General features: G+C 52.4%; 2 protein-coding genes across 2 annotated transcripts; both read right to left on the bottom strand.

Annotated features, from left to right (window-relative positions):
- Positions 1-2,749: 2,749 nt before the first annotated feature.
- LOC135990955 (cytochrome P450 26A1) lies at positions 2,750-5,442 on the bottom strand. The gene is made up of 7 exons (XM_065639145.1): positions 5,254-5,442; positions 4,845-5,069; positions 4,463-4,750; positions 4,192-4,341; positions 3,705-3,839; positions 3,348-3,500; positions 2,750-3,163 (listed from the first exon to the last, which is right to left on the bottom strand). The coding sequence occupies exons 1-7, from the start codon at positions 5,440-5,442 to the stop codon at positions 2,822-2,824; spliced, it is 1,482 nt and encodes a 493-aa protein (XP_065495217.1). The 3' UTR covers positions 2,750-2,821.
- Positions 5,443-7,305: 1,863 nt separating this feature from the next.
- On the bottom strand, positions 7,306-16,726 carry LOC135990817 (cytochrome P450 26C1). Its single transcript, XM_065638893.1, has 6 exons — positions 16,535-16,726; positions 16,234-16,458; positions 15,839-16,114; positions 14,123-14,278; positions 10,067-10,573; positions 7,306-9,782 (listed from the first exon to the last, which is right to left on the bottom strand). The coding sequence occupies exons 1-6, from the start codon at positions 16,724-16,726 to the stop codon at positions 9,420-9,422; spliced, it is 1,719 nt and encodes a 572-aa protein (XP_065494965.1). The 3' UTR covers positions 7,306-9,419.
- Between the last annotated feature and the right edge of the window lie 179 nt (positions 16,727-16,905).

The following is a 16,905-nucleotide window of genomic DNA, read 5'->3' as shown; positions in this document are numbered from 1 at the left end:
CCGGCTGGAGGCCAGATGCCCACCAAAGCCACTCTATCACTCCCCTCCTCAGCTGGACAGGGGAAAGAAAATATAACAAAAGGCTCATGGGTTGAGACAAGGACAGGGAAATCACTCACCAATTACCATCACTGGCAAAACAGACTTGGCTTTTGGGAAATTAATTTAATTTATTATCAATCAAGTCAGAGTAGGATAATGAGAAATAATAGCTAAATCTTAAGCCACCTTCCCTCCACCCCTGCCTCTTCCCAGGTTCAACTTCACTCTTGGTTTTCTCTACCTCCTCCCAAAGAGCAGTGTAGGCGAAGGGGAATGAGAATGGTCAGTTCATCACACATTGTCTCTGCCGCTCCTTCCTCCTCAGGGGGAGGACTCCTCACGCTCTTCGCCTGCTCCAGCTCAGGCTCCTCGCAGGGTCACGGTCTCCTTTGGTCATCCCCTTGCTCTGGTGTGGGGTCCTCCCTGGGCTGCAGGTGGATCTCTGCTCCGCTGTGAACCTCCACGGGCTGTGGGGGACAGCCGGCCTCGCCATGGTCTGCACACAGGCTGCAGGGGCATCTCTGCACCTGGAGCACCTCCTCCCTCTCTTTCTTCACTGACCTTGGTGCCTGTAGAGTTGTTTCTTTCACATATTCTCGCTCCTCTCTCCTTGGTTGCAGCTGCACAGTTTTTTTCCCCCTTCTTAAATATATTAACCCAGGGGCGCTACCACCATCACTGATTTGCTCGGCCTTGGCCAGCGGTGGGTCCATCTTGGAGCTGGCTGTCATTGGCTCTATTGGACATGGGGAAAGTTTCTAGCAGCTTCTCACAGAAGTCACCCCTGCAGTCCCCCTGCTACTAAAACCTTGCCACAAAAACCCAATACGCACGTAAAGAATACCAGCATCTATTTGGATTTGCAGAATGTTGTAATGTTAAGGAGTAAAATGTTGACAAGGAATACCAAGACAAGAGTCTTGCTGTTCTTCAGACTTCAGGATCACCTCCAAACTGGGATCAGAGTTTGAAATTTACCACTACTATACTGATGATAAAGGGGTCTTAAACTGAGATATTCATCAAATCCCCAAAAAGTGTAACGGTACGGGAGGTTGGCGTAGTAAAAATTATGTAAGGTTTTAAACATTGCCAAGAAGACTCAGGCACAATCTAAAAATAATATATTTCATATTTTAAGACTATAAAAAAATCAATATGAAAAAGTCTTGATAGTTACACTCAGTTTTATATATAGGTTGTGTTTAAGGTCTTACATTATGTATTTTAAATGCTAGCTGGAAACACAACAAATGTATTACAAAAACACTTCTAAAAAACCAAACAAACCCACCAAAATATCATAGGTGCTGTTAAACACCTGCAGCAATTTTGAGCAGCCTAACTCGATCCTTAATTTTTGCCTTGGGAGGACATAATGTAGAAGTGACTAATTTCCAGAAGCAAACAAAAAAATAAATTAGTCTATATGGTCCTATAAGTGTTCATGACACTGAATTACATTGATTTACTTTGTAGATGTTTATAGAGCCAGCCTATGTTGTTTGACTTTTGAGGGAAGACTAATAGGTGTAGTAATGGGGGTGTGGGGGTGGGAAGAGCACAAAAAACCTTATGGTTAAGCCAAAACAGGGGTCATGCCTAGGGCATTTTATCTGCCCTGCTTACACACCCCCGAGGAATTGCATCCCCACAGTTGATTCCCTGTTAATCAATTCACATTAGTGCCTGCCTTTTAGTTTTCACTTTGCTGAATTCCAGGAAAGAAGTTCTTAAACCAAATGCATGCTCTATCTCTGACCTAGTCAGAGCCATTGCATTTCAAGAAGAAATCACAGCAGATTTTATTTGCTCTACCAGCTGATAAGAGACACCTTCGTAAGTAAAGATTCATAGTCAGCAGACTCAACACAGAACAAGATCCAGTGGTCTGTTTACACAGGTCAGCAGTAATATGGGAGAAGAGGACCTTTATGGATTTTTTTTTCCTCAACCTGTTTTCTCTAGCTACAGAGAAAGACTCATGTCGCATTATTCTTCTGCTTCCCTTTACTTTCTTATTTACTATGTCTCAAGATCATGTGCTTGATAAAGAGACCTGTAGCACTTGCTATTACTCCATACTGTTTTCAGTGAGTGTGTATATTTTGCACTGCTCTCACCACTTACAGGCTAAAGCTTTTAACTAAAACAATTTACTATTCAAAAGTGAGAATCACACTGAGGGTAGGAGGCAGGGGAGAGTTACGAGCATAGAAATAGTGAATAGCTCGTTCACAAAAGCAGATCTGACTTTGCACTCAAACCCTTTAAACCCATTGGGTAAGCTACTCTCTAGCACACACACAGATCTTCATACAGAGCATCATAAAAATAAACTTTATTATCAAACTTAAAAATTCACACATTAAACAAGATCTAGACACAAATAATACTGAAAACATTCTCAGACAATAACCATTTTAGGTAATTTGTATGAGTAGCTAGTTCCCATTGTTTCAAATGCCTTTAAGAATATTTCTTAATACATACATCGTGAAATGTCTTCAAATGCTTAGCTGCCCAGCTTTCAGTAAGATTTTTTAAATAGGGGAAAACTTATTTCTATAGAAATAACATTATCTAATTATGAATCAGAGACCCATAATTGTAGTGCTTGGGGAAAAAAATATCATAGCCTTTTGAAATATTTAGAAGACATAAATAACTATTGTACATTTACAAGTTTAAATATTTAAAGGCCTTCATTACTATAAAAAGTTACTATGTACATATTAGATGCTATATAGAAACCCAGCCAGAGGCAAGTGTTGAGCTCTCAGATTTGGCCGCTGAAACCTATGAATTTGGTAGGCAGATTGTCCACAGGGTACACTATGGGGCCAGTTTTCATTGTAGGAGGTCCATTCAGCAGCTGCCAGTCACAGCTCCGAGCCAACTCCACTGTAAATATTTTTAGAAGGACTTTTGCGAACTCTTTGCCCACACAGCTCCTCAAGCCCCCACCAAAAGGGATAAAACTGAACCTAGACGAATCCTCTGGAGATGGAGACATGAAGCGATCGGGGTTAAATTCATCCTTGTTGGTAAAGAGATCTGCCACATCGTGGGTATCGCAGATACTGTAAATAACATTCCAGCCTTTAGGGATCTGATAACCCTATCAAAAGAAGAGAAAAGAGACATTAAGCACCTTGCTGTGTTAAATGAAGTGTGAGCACAGGACACACTGGTGCACCCCACCTCCCCTCCTGGCTTCCTGCAGGCCACTAATGCAGATCAGCTACATGAATACACTAGTACTTTGCAGCTGTGCTGAGGAGTTGAGCCTGAGCCCCACTTACATTTAGCTCAAGGGTCTTGAGGGCAATTCGAAATCCTCCAGGAACAGGAGGACTCAGCCTGAGGGTCTCTTTGATGACACAGCCTGTGTACTTCAGCTGCTCCAAGACCTCCATGTCCAGCTGCTTCTCTTGGTTGGTACTGCACAGTAACCCCTAGAAAGGAAGATGCTGCCATGACTTTCACGGAGCAGGCGGACAGGGCTCCCAGCACTGCAAAGCGGCTGCCCCTCAGCAAGTGGTGTTTTCTTGCCACCCCCTAAAAGGAGGGGACCACCTGGGTCAAGGTCTAGGACACCTCTCCTGGAGGTATCTTCCCACTGCCCGCTTCTGTGAAATAGCACTAGGGGAGACACATACCTTCAGCTGCAGCTCTTTCCTCACTTTCTGCAGGACATCGTGGTGGAGCCCTAGGAAGGCGATCAGTGATGTGGCAGCGCTAGCAGTGGTTTCATGGCCCCCAAACAGCAGCTCTGTGGCAGACTCCTTCAGCTCCTTGTGCACATGACAGAGAAAGCATAAAACAGGTCTTGAACTTAGTATCTCCTCCAGGCCCATTCTACCACCACAATGCTGTGCATTGCTCCCAGGCTGTGGAGCAGATACCCAGGGGCCAGCATGGGGTGGATGTGGTGCTTATGCCCCCTGGGGACATGGGTCTGGTCCCATGCTCCCCATCCAACAGCCCGGTTGCAGCCTCTGCACCCAAGTGCACTACACAAGCTGATTTACTGTGTGGGGAGAGGGGACAATGCCTCCGGCTTTCTCCTTTTGGCCTCAAAAGATAAGCATGTTGCTGACAGAGGGACTAGGGGAAAGGGATAGATCTGGCCCTGGGAAACCTCACCTGCATGTTGAGCTGCTCCCCATTGCCCTGCGTGTGCTCCATCAGTAGCTGCAGCGCATCCTTGTAGCCACCCTCAGGCTCCTTGCAGGCCATCTTGGCACGGATGTTCTCCTCGATCTTGGCATGGATGATGTTGCGTGCCCGCAAGCCCTGACCAGACAGCAGAGAGAGATGTTTGGGACTTAGACCATACTGACACCCTTCCCATCCATTCCCTGCTGCCCTGGATGATGAGGCATCCCCTTTCCTCCCAGCCTGGTGGGACCCTTACCCGGTAAAGCCCACTGAAGGGCACATCGATGGGGAGAGAGAAAAGGTTGCGGATCATCTCCTCGAAGGCCTCCACCAGCTGCTGCTCACCATCAGGGCTGGCTTGGAGGGGCTGGAAGCCCAGCAGGATCCTCATGGCAATGCGAAACATAAGGCGCTTCACCTCGGGGTACACCAGCAGGCAGGACCCGGCAGCGCCCAGCCACCGTGCCAGGCAGGCGCTCACCTCCTCCTGGATGACAGGCACGTAGTGCTGCAGGGCATCCCGGGAGAAGGCTCGCATGATCACCTGCCCAGGGCGACAAGGAAAAGGAAGGGGACACAGGCTCAGTCGCAGCACCCAGGGCGGCCGCACCTGCTCCTGCCCACCGTCGGGGCCATACCTTTTTGCGGTGCTTGTGCTGCCCGTTGTGGAGGTTGGAGAGGCAGCCAGAGCCCAGGATGGTGCGTACCGAGGCGGGCCACTGCACGGAGACGAGCCGGTGCTCGCCCAGCAGGATGTGCCGCACATTCTCGGCGCCCATGACCCGCACCGTGGGCCGCCCGAAGAGGTGAGTCTTGTAGATGAAGCCGTATTTCCTGCGCTTCATCTGCAGGAATTTCCGTCTCTGGACAGGAGAGAGGGGAAATAGAATATTTTGTTTTAGAAGGAGAAGAAGAAGGAGCAAGGATAGTAGCTCTTTCTTACCTGGGCACGGAAGCCCGGCGAAGCCGCTGCTCATCCCCCTCCCCAGCAGCCAGAGGAGGAGCCGGGGCTCTTCTTCGCTCACCCGCGGCATCGCTCCGCCTTACCTGCAGCACCATCTGCAGCGTCTCCCCGAAGAAGGGAAGCCCCATCGTGCCCGGAGGCAGCGGGAGCGGGCAGCTGGGGTCGCGGCTGCTCACGCAGTACAGGTCCCAGAGCTTGACGGCAGCCAGAAAAAGTAGAAGGGGGAGCAGGAAGGTACACAGGGCGCTGGCGACCAGGGTGGAGAAGCCCATGGTTGGGGAACCAGTCCAGCCCGGCCCCCCGGGAGCTCCGAGTGCGTGGGTCGGGCTCGCCTCGGGCCGCCTTTTATACCCTTCCCAGGTTGCTGCCCACCCTACCTTGGTCCGATAAATTAGTTCACCGAAAGTTCATCTTTAATTGCGGATTGTGGCCTAGCTCCTCCCCCCGAAATCTTTAACTATTTGCTCTGCGCGGCGCATCCTGCCCGCCGCAGACAGCCGCCGGGGAAGGAAAGTGCTGCCGGGCGCGGCGGTAGCAGCCTGGGGCTCGCCCCTCGCTGCATCGCGCTCGGCGAGGGAGCTGCGGGACGCTGCCGACAGCTGACAACCGGGGGCCGGCCGCCTCCTCGGATTTATCGTCGATGCTGTAAGAGACCAGCAGGCTGCGCCGAGAAGTGTCCCGCTCCAGCACCCGGGAGACCGGCTGCCCGGAGACACCTACCCCCGGGGGCTCTCCCCGGCCGGTGCCGATGCGCTCTGTAAGCTGCGGAGTTCCTTCGCCTGCCCGCTGCTGTCGCCGGCCGTAGCGGCGAGTTACCCCGGAGCCAGGAGAAGGCGGGCTGGTTCTGGGGTCGGATGAGGCGGGCCGTCCTCCGTGCTGGGGGTACCTGGGTGCCCGCCGGGCAAAGCCGCAACTGTGCCGCCGCATCGGCGGAAGAGCCTCCGCTGTCCTCTGGTTCACCTCGAAAGGCCCGGCTTGTATTTCTTGCCCGGCCTCGGAGGAAAGAGCCGCGGGCAGCAGTACGTCTCAGCCCCCCGACGCAGGTTCAAGCGCGGGTCACCGAGGGAAAGGGAGGTGAGTTGGGAAAGGAAACACCCAACCCGCCGTGCCCAGCTCCTCTTCACGCAATCAGCTGCCCGCCCTCGCCCGGGGCTTGCCGGCATCCCGGGGCCGTCGGAGCTACCGCGGCCGGGAAGGGGTCCTCGGCATCGGCCGGGTACCCCGCCTGCAGCCGGGGCGCGGAGGTGCGCTCTCCTGGAGGGCGGCGGGCAGGCACCGGAGGCTGCCCTCCAGGATGAACCGGCGGCTCCGACAGATGGAGCGCAGCCGGACCGGGCCGGCCAGTGGTGTTACGAAGAGGCTGCGCTCTCTGGGGCTCCCGTTGGCTCCCGGCGCACGATGCGCCGTCCGGGAGACGTGGCCGCTGGGAAAGGGACGCCCAGCGCGGACCGCGGAGGGAGGGACCGATCCGCGGAGTGCTTTGCTGCGCACGGCTGTTACCAATAAACTATCCCGCTCGCCTTTTTCTTTTCTTTTCTTTTTTGGTTTTTTTTTTTTTTCCTTTCCGTTTTTGTTTCCTTTCTCCTCCCTGTTACTTTTCCTTCTTTGCTCTCAGACAAGCTCAATAAACGCTGGAAGTTGTGTGTGCGTGGGGGGGGGAAGGATGTCACTTTTAATTATAATTTTTCTGACAATTAGCGCATCACCCGGGACCCTCCCTCCTCTTACGATGCCTTGCGGGAGCGGGGCTGCCCGCCTCCGCAGCCTCTTGCCCAAGAGGGACTCCTCTCTCCCCCCGGGGGGTACTTCCTCGCCCCCGGAGGCGCACAGCCCCTCGGGGTACACCGGGGCGGCTCCGCGCGGCCCGGCCGGCGCTGACCGGGAGCGGCGGCCGGGCCCTGACCCGGCGCTCTCCCCTCGCCGGGCGCTGACCTGCTTGTGACCTACAACACGGACCGTGACATCTGCGTGAACCCGGCCGGCAACCGCGCCAAGTTCACTGTCTATCAAAATAACGAGATACGGTGGCCTGAGCACCGATAATTGCCACAGGAAGGCTTTATTATCTCCCCAGCTGTGTATTCTGCAGCCATCGGCTCGAAAAGAAGCAAATGGTAAAGAGTGAAAGGGATAATTAAAAACGTCTTGGAAGGAGGTCAAGAAATTAACAGCCTAATATGAACAAAATTTGATTACAAATAACAATTATTACACTTCGTTTGTAAATGCTCGTGTTTATCTGCAAACAAAATCAGTTTCAAGTATGTTTTGGGGGTTTGTTGTTTGTTTTGTGGTTGTTTGTTTTGTGGGGGGGTTTTTTGTTTTTGTTTCAGTGGGTTTATTTTGTTCTAACTATATTCATGTTACGTTTTTCAGCGCGTGGCTATGGGTCTCGTTAGAGCTGGGAGTAATTTTTAAGCATGTTTCTGGAGGAGGCCCAGCCCTTCCGTACCTGGTGCTGGGCATTGCAGGCCCAGCCCTGCCCACAGCCCTGCCTTTGGTGGGAGCCTGCATTGCCCGCGGGTCACAGCCACACCAGCACCTCCTGCTAATTAAAGTTAGTCATGGCCACTTTGCAGCCACCACCTACTGATTTCACCTCTGATAGCCAGAAAGATTCACCTTTCAGGACAAGGTCAGGAGGGGCAGAGGCTCTGGTTCACTAGGGGGTCGACCTGCCAATAGCACTTAGCTAAGCCCTGCAGTTCAACCTCTTCCAGATTTGACCTGTCACATTTGGGAGCCACATTTCTGCCCCAGGTAGCGTTGTGCTCGCTGTGCAGCCCTCTGACAGCTCACAGCAGTGCACACCTGCTGCAGCGCTCCAGCATGGATGTGCTAGGGTGAGGTAATTTGTAGCCTGGCACTGAAGCAGGACAATGATAGAGTTTCAGGAGACAGGGGAGGTGCCCAGAGCCTTTCCAAAGGGACTGTCCTCGTGCCACATTTCTGCCCTTGCAGGTCAAGCTGCTGCTGGTTCTTCACACAGAGCACGCTGCACCACCAGACTCAGGACGCGCTGCAGGGACAAGGTGGATGATTTCCTTCGCTGCTTCCATGCAGGATGCACGACAGTGGGGACAGAGGTGAAGCTGAAAGGAGCTTGTAAACACATTGCCGTGGAGCAAGGACCTGGGCCCAGCTCTGTCCTCAGTGCACAAGCAACAGGGCTCTCTTCATTTTACATGGGAGAGAAATACTGTGTCTCAGCAAGGCAGGTGGTACTCAAAAGCCAACTGAAAAGGTGCCCTCAGTACCCAGGCTTAGACTCAGGTACCACCCTCTAGATGGAACCCCTAGGTGGACCCATAGAACTGCTGTCCTGACACTTTCCCTGGCAGAGCTAGGCTGTGGGAGGTGACACTGCCAGTCTGACCAGCCGGCCACCCTGGGGCCTGCAGCACCTAGCAAATGGCCCCTCTGCAATGTGAACAGCATCATCAGGAACAGGGGACTTTCTACCACCAATCATACTCAGAAATGTGCATTTTCCAAATGTTTATTCCCCAAAGCTCCTTCCCCTGCTTCAGTCTGATCCCTTGATCAGGCTGCAGCTGGGGAACTCATCCTGCGGGGATCCCAGAGTGGGGCTTTGTGGCAGACCCTGAGCAGCAGCACAGTGCTCAGGCACAACATACACAGCTACCACTACTGGGTGAATGAGACATGTCTTCTTTGCACTGTCTCTAATGGGAAATGCTGGGATGAGATTAAATATTTACAATAAAACCCACTTTATACCCTATTATTCTAGCTACAGCTGACGCTGTGGATTGGGCAGCCCTGGCTTGTGTTTTCCTGCAGAGCCATCCCATCTTCCTCCTTTTTACATCTAAAAAGCTACAGTGTGCAGGATGTTCATCCTGCCTCTCCTGTAACCCACCCACAGGAGATAATCCTGGGACAGAAAAGCTCTGGGAACCTTAGCTGTAGGGCTGGGAGTTTTCCTCCCCATCTCCAGCAGCTGGAGATGCATGTAGGGTAGGGGCTGGCTGAGCCCCCATGGGGGAGGCTCCCTGCCAGCAGCTTCGCTAGGCTTTCCCCCAGGCTGGGGCTGAGCCTTATCCTGATGGTCAGGAGCAGGACTCTACAGGACCCTTCCGACTGGCTTGCACACCAGGAGGGAAAAAATAAAAAGACCTTTGGGTTTTTGCTCTGCTGTGACCCAGTGCCAGGGCAGCAGAGACCTGCCCCTGGCAGCTGTGGAGAGGCATCGACGCCAGGGCTGAGCGGGCAGCGTACCCCCGGCTCAGGCCTCGCTGCCACAGCTGGCCTGCAAGGGGTGGAAGTAGAGCTGCAGCCCGTCATCCACAGGGTGCACGATGGGCACGGTCTGCATGGTGGGGTAGCTGGGGGTGGCCAGCTCCCAGCGGGCCGTGCTGACCAGCTCGATGGCCAGCAGCTTGAGGATGGCCTGCGCCAGCTCCTTGCCGATGCAGCTCCGTGCCCCGCCACCAAAGGGGATGTAGTGAAAGCGGCCTGTGGCCTCCGTCCCGGCAGCACTGAAGCGGTCTGGGTCGAAGCCGCTGAGAGGGCTCTGGTAGACAGTGGCCGTCTCATGCGTGTCACGGATGCTGTACATGACACTCCAGCCTTTGGGGATCTGGTAACCCTGGGAGGGGGAGAGAAGAGGGGAAGAGAGGAGTGTTACATACCTGTGCAGCTGGCAGCGCTAGTGGAGGATGAGCAGAGGGTGCCCGGGATCAGCCCCACCATATTGCCCATCTGCTCCACAGCTCCTTTTCTACCCAGCCCAACCAGTAACCACAGAGGCTGCTGGGTGGCACCTTCCCCTGAGCTACATTGCCAAGCACCACCACTGTGCCAGACACAGGGTGCTTGCAGGCCGTGGCAGCAGCAGCTCCCTAGCAGCCCACTGGTGTGCGAGGCACTTACATTCAGCTCAAAAGTCTGCAGTGCTGTCCTGTAGCCTCCAGAGACAGGGGGCAGCACCCTCAGCACCTCCTTAATCACACAGTCCAGGTAGCTCAGGCGGCTCAGCTTCTCCAGGTTGATGCCTGAGGGGCAGTGACAGCTCTGGCGTGACAGTGCCGGGAGCTGGGGGCCAGCGTAGGGACTGCTCTGGAGAAGGGTGGGCTCCGGTGGGGTGCAGGGCTGGGGAGAACCTTCTTCTGTTGGGCCCAGGGGCTGGCTCTGGTCCTTGCGAGCATCTTTGGCCGTGGGGTGGAGAAGCGGCTTCTCACTGTCCTTGGTCTGGGTGGTCAGGGTGTCTGGGCAGGGTCGCGCAGGGCAGCACTCACACTGTTGATACAGCTCATGGGACATCAGCTCCTGCCTTATTTTTTCAGTCACTGAGGGGTGCTTCAGTAGCAGGAGGATCAGAGAGGTGCTGGCACTAGCCGTGGTGAAAAAAGCAGCAAATATGAGCTCAATCGCTGACTCCTGGGAGAGAAAGGAAGGTGCCAAGTTTGAATGCCATTTTAAACTGGTTGTGATTCAGACTGTGCTCACCTTTTGCAGGTTTTGTCCCTGTGCAGAGGTCCCTGCTCCCCCTCTGCTCTCCACAAACCCACACCCACTCTGGGCTCTTAGGGACCAAAACAAGACATCCTTGTTCTCCCATTTCTGTATGAACTGAACATCTACTTGCCAAGTGACTGACGCAGAAACACAACTGAGCTGAGTACACATCACCTCCAATCTGACTCTTCTGAGCTTTCCTCCTGAGATTTACAAATTTTAAAGAAACATTTTAATATGCATTTCAGCACACTGAGTGAAGTCCATTCCAAGCATTATGCTTTTTACCTTCATCTACCAGTTCTCCTTTGTGCCCAGCTTTTACCTTTCTGCTGAGCCAGGGGTTATGAAGCTGTGTGTTTATGCATAAAACCTAGATGCGCTGGCAGCTGAAATGGGTTGCATTTGATCCATCTCCAGGTGTAATCAACCATTTACTTGTTTGGGAGGGGACTCAAACCAACAGTCAAAAGCAGAAAGACCTCCCTGCTACAGCAGGTCAGCTCAGGAGGTGCTATAGCTGGCAGTGAGCTCTCCCACAGGGATGCACACACCAGGCAAAGGACTTGCTCACTTTTCAAGCTTTACAGCCTAAAGCACAGCAGTGTTCTTGAAAGCTCTGTAGCAGATGTGTCCATAGCAAGTTGGGAGGTTAACTAGCTCAGATGGACCACAGCACAGTCAAATCTGTAATACGTGTCTCATCCTGGCTCACAGGTCCCCACGCAGCCTCCCAGTCTTTCTGGGACAGTCTGCAGGGCCTGTGTGGCACAGCACATGCCAGGTTGCTGTGGGATGTTCGCAGCACCCCGTGATCAACTTTTGGAAATTGTTTTCCAAAAGTTAAGGGTTGCCTGGAGCTGGGTCATGGCATGTCACATCTCTGACAGCGAACGTAATACTCAAACTTACATCCCCATCTGAAGGTGCCAGCGGCTCCAAAGCACTTGAGTGGGAGCACTGAGGCCAGACCCAAAAGCCAGGGCAGAAGCCTGAGGGAGGAGCAGAGGGAGCTGCCATCCTGGGAGAGGCTGTGGCCTGGCTGGCACTACCAAGCACTAATCACTGCAGCCTGGGCGCAAAGCAGAGCAAAACCCCTGGGGAAAGAAAGCAGTTTCCTTTCACATGGTGACATATCTGGATTATGAATTGTTCTGACACAACTGGTTTCTGGAGAGGTGAAGCCAAAAACACAGGGGAGGACACCTGAAGGTAGCTGGAGCCAAGTCTGCTGAGGTCAAAGGTGATGTAACAAGGATTAGTCTTTTCTACCATCCTCAGTGCCATGTATTGGCTTAACTAGAGGCTTTTGCCAAAGTGCAGATCTCAAGGGCATCTTTCAGCTGAAATAAAACCTCTGAAATAACAGATCCCTGTCGACCCCTATCACACCTCCTGCAGACACTAGCAGGAAGTTTTACATTCACAAGGTGGCAGACCTAGATGAAAAGAAATCCCTCAGTTCCACCACACGCAGTTAAAAACCAAGACATTTCAATACAATGCGAGGAATTTAGGGCAGGCTCTGCCATTTGAAATAACAGCCCTTATGACTCCCTGCATCAGCCTCTGACAGTGCTGCTACATAGTTTGTGACACCGAGCTGCTGACTTGCCCTCTGCTTTTACAAGGCCAACATAACCAGTGACTGGGAGGCAGCATCTTCCCAGTATTGTCCCTGTGCTATAGCTCAACTGCGTGTCCTGGGAGGCAGGCTGGCAGCGTTATGGCTCAAACCATCCAGTCAGCGACAGCACTGTTATGTAGGGTGGGTTTTTTTTTAATCCTTCCAAGGTTTTAAATGTTTTAAAACAGTACTTTTGGCAAAGTGATATCTTTTTAATGACCTTTACATTTCAAGGGTCCTGCTGAGTCCATGCCAGCACTGGAAATCACAGCATATTTAGGAAAATTTCTGGGAAAACAGTCCTTCAGATTCATTTGAACAAAAAGCAAATTAGTAACTAGTATGTGGCAGTGTTTGGAGCATCTCTCAAAGTCAGATATATCCATGACTCTGAGACAGCTTTGGACTTTTTATCAAATTACACCATTTCACTGGATGAGAGCTCTACTGCTGTTTTATTAGAGTCGACAACATTGCCATAATTGCAAGCATAGGTAGCTCAGGTTGCAAGTCATTTTGTTAAATATAGACAAGGTAGAAATTTTATAACTGTAAAGGTACAGGACAGCATATGTATACACTATCATTTGAATCAGCTGGCCCGAGGTAACTGCCATGTCTCTCCATGTTATATTTAACGTCCTCTTATTCCATTTGTGTTCAGAGCCATGGACACGATGAGAGATCATGCAATTACTTGTGTGTAATAGCCATGTGAATACTAACAGAGATTAATCAATCTTAATCACATTTTGAATCTCACAATTATTTCTTAAAAAGAATTATAATAAAAATCACTCTATTAGAATAAATAATAAATAGTTATAATAAAATTACTTTAAGAATATATGCTGGTTCTAGTTGTATGTAATAGTTGCTGTAAGGTCTTTCAAATATTTTAGGTTTAGAGATTACACTTTTACAAGATATTTATAAAACATTAGTCTTTAGTTTTTCTTAAATATCTAAATAAATGGTAAAACTATGTATATTCAATGCTTTTAAACGATATTCAAATACTTTTAACCCATATTCAGCTGCTGTACCCATGAAAAACTGCTTCAAAACTTGTTATATAAATGCAGTGTCATCTGTCATTCACTAACACCAAGTGACCTGGAGCTATGAATGGTGCAGTATTAATGACAATTTTTTCCCAAGATCTTGGGCAAAATACTCCTCATATTCAGTTGGCAGTTTTGGCTCAGTAAGGACTACTGGGTTCATCCCTAAGTCACAGCGATGCACTGTGTTGCATCGTAGCAATCCACAAACTGGATGATCTAATTAATGATGAGGTGATAGGGAATGACCTGGAATCCATCATTCCACCCCTGGACCCATTTTGATATATCACCTGAGAGGCTTCTGGGCTTGCAGTCCCCACGAATATGGTAACATGATCTACTTGTCGCGCTGTGCCAGATGCTGGGGGATGTCTGAGGAGCACACAACTAGCTCTAAATATTTCCAAGATAGTATCTTGGAGGTTACTAAGTGCACACTGGGGTACAGAGACTTAGCACAGCCACATAACCCTACCAGCATCCTAAGACAGGCTGAAGCCTGGTGGCCATGAAGAAGAAAGGTACAGAAGGCATTTATTCCCTTTTTAATTACCACCTCTCCTCTAATGCAAAGAGACACAATCCTACAAGGGCTAATGAGCTGCTGAGTCCAGGCTTTCTTGCTTGTGCTGGAGATGGTGTCCCCAGAGCTGGCAAGAGGAGTGCAGGAGACAGCACCTAGTGGTGGGTCCCCACAAAACCCTCCTCCTGCTCCTCAGCCCAAGTCTCTCAAAGAGTCGCTGAGTTGGAAGGGACACTGCAAGGGGGGGTTCTTACCTTTAGCTCCTGCATGGTGAACTCTTTGCCATGCTCCTTGGCACTGTTTATTATGAAATCCAGAGCATCACTGTGATCTTCTGGGTTGTTTCTCTGCAGTTTTTCCTGTATAGCCTTCTCCATAAACTCATGTAGCGTATCCCGCGCTTTGATTCCCTGTGGGAGGCAGACATAGTTCAGGAGAGCCTTAGGAACTGTCCCCCTCTCCAGAGAGACCAAAGGACCCCAAGTGTGGCAATCCTTAATCCCAGATCTGTAAGATCAAGAACTGACAAGACCTAAGAAACACTCTGAGAGGAAAAGACAGCAGTAAACCCATGGTACCAAGTCCAGAGGCGTCTGTGCTGAACAAACCCACAGTCGTGTCAGCTCCAAAAGAAGCTTGTCCAAAGGGACAAGAAGAGGTAACTTAGCAAAACTGAGCCCAAGCAGCAAGGCACATCTGAGACAGGAAAAAATCAGAAGCTTTACCAGGATACAGTAGATAAAGACATTTTAATCACACCTAGCCCGTCTCCAGTTGAATTGCATTCCTGTGCAGCAAAACATTTAGGTAAGATCTCAGCAAGTCAAGTGATCAGCAATCTCTTTGCAAAGTGGGATGGATGGTGTCACACAGTATGTGGCTCTGTATCAAGATGCCTCCTGCAAAAGCCAGAAGGACCAGAGATTTGGGATGAAATATGGCCATAACCAGACATCAGGTAGAAGATAAAAAGGCTGAGGTTTGAGGTAGGAAGGATTGGACAAAGGAAACAAGACAGGGAGTAGAGGGGAAGACAAGGGGACCTAAATGCAAATTGGAGAGGTTGGTCTGGGGCCAGAGAGGCTGTGGCTGACCTGGGAGAGGGCAGGGAGGGATAGGGTGGGGGGGTAAAAACACTGATGACAACCTGCAAAGGGAGACTGGCCAGAGAAAACAAGAGCTTTGAACTTGTGGAGAAGAGCAGTAAGGAGGCTGGGGGAGAGCTGGGACTGGCTGGGTAAAGGAATCCAGTGGCGTAGAGCTCACAGTGGAAATAAGGGATTGGGCAAGACCTGGCTTGAAGGGGCAGGACACTTGAGCTGTTCTAAGGGTGGAGAACCCAAAGCAAGAGGAAGGAACGCAGGCTGAAATGGGAGAGGAAGACCCATACCTAGAGCAGGAGTATGGGGAAGCAGGCAAAGAGCAGCAGGGCAGCAGGGAAGAAACTGCAGGTTGGAAGAGACAGAGGACACTATCCCTGTGCCATGGACCCCTTGCTGTCTCTTTGCTGCTGGGGGACAAGGCACCAAGGACCACAAGTCCTTGGCCTACCTTGAGGTGCACAGGGAGTGCTAACCTGAGGTGTGCTGTGCCCACGAGCCTTTCTGCTTATGGCCACAGACCCCTCTGCTGTGGGCTGACTTGAGTCCAGGCAGGATGAGATGGGAGAGGACCTGACAAGATGAACTAACCAAAGCCAAGAGAGGCAAAGTATGAGGTGAGGGAGAAACAGGGCCCTGCACTGTTCAGTGAGCTGGAACCAGTGCCCAAAGGGGCTGGAAGCCAACCAAGAGCAAGTGAGAAATGCAGAGAGAAGTGGAGATGGCTGAGCTGGGCCAGACACCAGGCCCTGAGACCCAGCACAGGGTGCTGCAGATGTCCTGGCCCATCCAAGTGGTCCTTGGAAGGCCTGGGGACAGGAGGTCTGTGCCGCTGGGACCCCGACCCCTGCTCCCAGGCAGGGGCAGTACCTTGCGCAGCCCGCTGAAGGGTATGTTGAGGGGCAGGGAGAAGAGGTTCTCCACCAGCTGTTCAAAAGTTTTGGCCAGGTCCTTGAACTGCTTTTCCTCCAGGCGGAGCCCCAGTAGAATCTGAGCTGCAATGCGGAAAGTTAAGGTTTTAGCGGAGGAATAAACTGCGATGGAGCCCGGCTCCATGCACCAGCCCTGCAGCTCCCAGCTCACAACCTTCTGGATCCGTGGCAGGTAGCTTTCCAGGGCGGCGCGGCTGAACACTCTGGCCAGGATCTAGGAGGAGAAGGGGAGGAACAGAGGCAGATGGTTAAAGTGAGGGTGTCCCACATGGCACCGAGGCCCAAGCCTGGGCAGGAGGTGCCGCCTGGGCTGCATGTCCGTGTGAGGCTCACCTTGCGGCGCTGGCGGTGCAGGTCACCGATGGAGCCAAGCAGAGTGTGGGAGCCCAGAATGATCTGAGTGCTCTGGGGCCACTGCGTGCTGACCAGTGTGTGCTCACCCAGCAGGATCTTGCGGATATTCTCAGCGCCTGTCACCCGCACCACTGGCCGGCCCAGGAGGTGGGTCTTGAAAACATTTCCGTACCTCTCCCGGCGGGAACTGTGGAAGCGGGAGCCCTGAGAACGAGCTGCAGGTCAGTCCAGGGCTCCAGACAGTCCCTTCCCACCCAGTTCCCGTCCCCCTGCGCCTTACCTGGAGCAGCCAGTGCAGGGTCTCCCCGAAGAAAGGCCAGCCCATGGAGCCCTTGGGCAGGGGCAGGGCGCTGGTGCGGTCCCGGCTGAGGCTCCAGCGCAGCGCCCACAGGTGCTGGCACAGGGTGACCAGCAGCGCCAGGGCCAGCAGGGCCAGCGCCGCCGCTTCGGGCCAGGAGAGCCCCGCCGGCATCCTCCTCCCGGGCGGCGGGAGACGGGGCGGGCGCGGGCGGCGGCGGGTGCCCGCCCCGGGGGCTCGGGGCCGCGGGCGGCCCGGGGGAGCGGCCCCGGCGGCTGTCAAACACGGCGGGCGGGGCTCCCCGCGATTCCGGTAGCGGCGGCAGGCGCTCCGCAGCTGGTCCTGCCGGCTGC

This window comes from Caloenas nicobarica, chromosome 7 (assembly GCF_036013445.1).
Source record: "Caloenas nicobarica isolate bCalNic1 chromosome 7, bCalNic1.hap1, whole genome shotgun sequence".
Taxonomy (NCBI): domain Eukaryota; kingdom Metazoa; phylum Chordata; class Aves; order Columbiformes; family Columbidae; genus Caloenas; species Caloenas nicobarica.
This window is presented reverse-complemented; position numbering and strand designations above follow the sequence as displayed.

Coding starts and splice junctions, on each gene's coding strand:
- LOC135990955 (XM_065639145.1), bottom strand. CDS start 5,442: ATGGGCTTCTCCACCCTGGTCGCCAGCGCCCTGTGTACCTTCCTGCTC. Junction 4,751..4,844: donor AGCACAAGCACCGCAAAAAG/GTATGGCCCCGA, acceptor CGCCCTGGGCAG/GTGATCATGCGAGCCTTCTC. Junction 3,164..3,347: donor TCAAGACCCTTGAGCTAAAT/GTAAGTGGGGCT, acceptor TTCTTTTGATAG/GGTTATCAGATCCCTAAAGG.
- LOC135990817 (XM_065638893.1), bottom strand. CDS start 16,726: ATGCCGGCGGGGCTCTCCTGGCCCGAAGCGGCGGCGCTGGCCCTGCTG. Junction 16,115..16,233: donor TGCACCGCCAGCGCCGCAAG/GTGAGCCTCACA, acceptor TTCTCCTCCTAG/ATCCTGGCCAGAGTGTTCAG. Junction 10,574..14,122: donor TCACCATGCAGGAGCTAAAG/GTAAGAACCCCC, acceptor TTTCTCTCCCAG/GAGTCAGCGATTGAGCTCAT.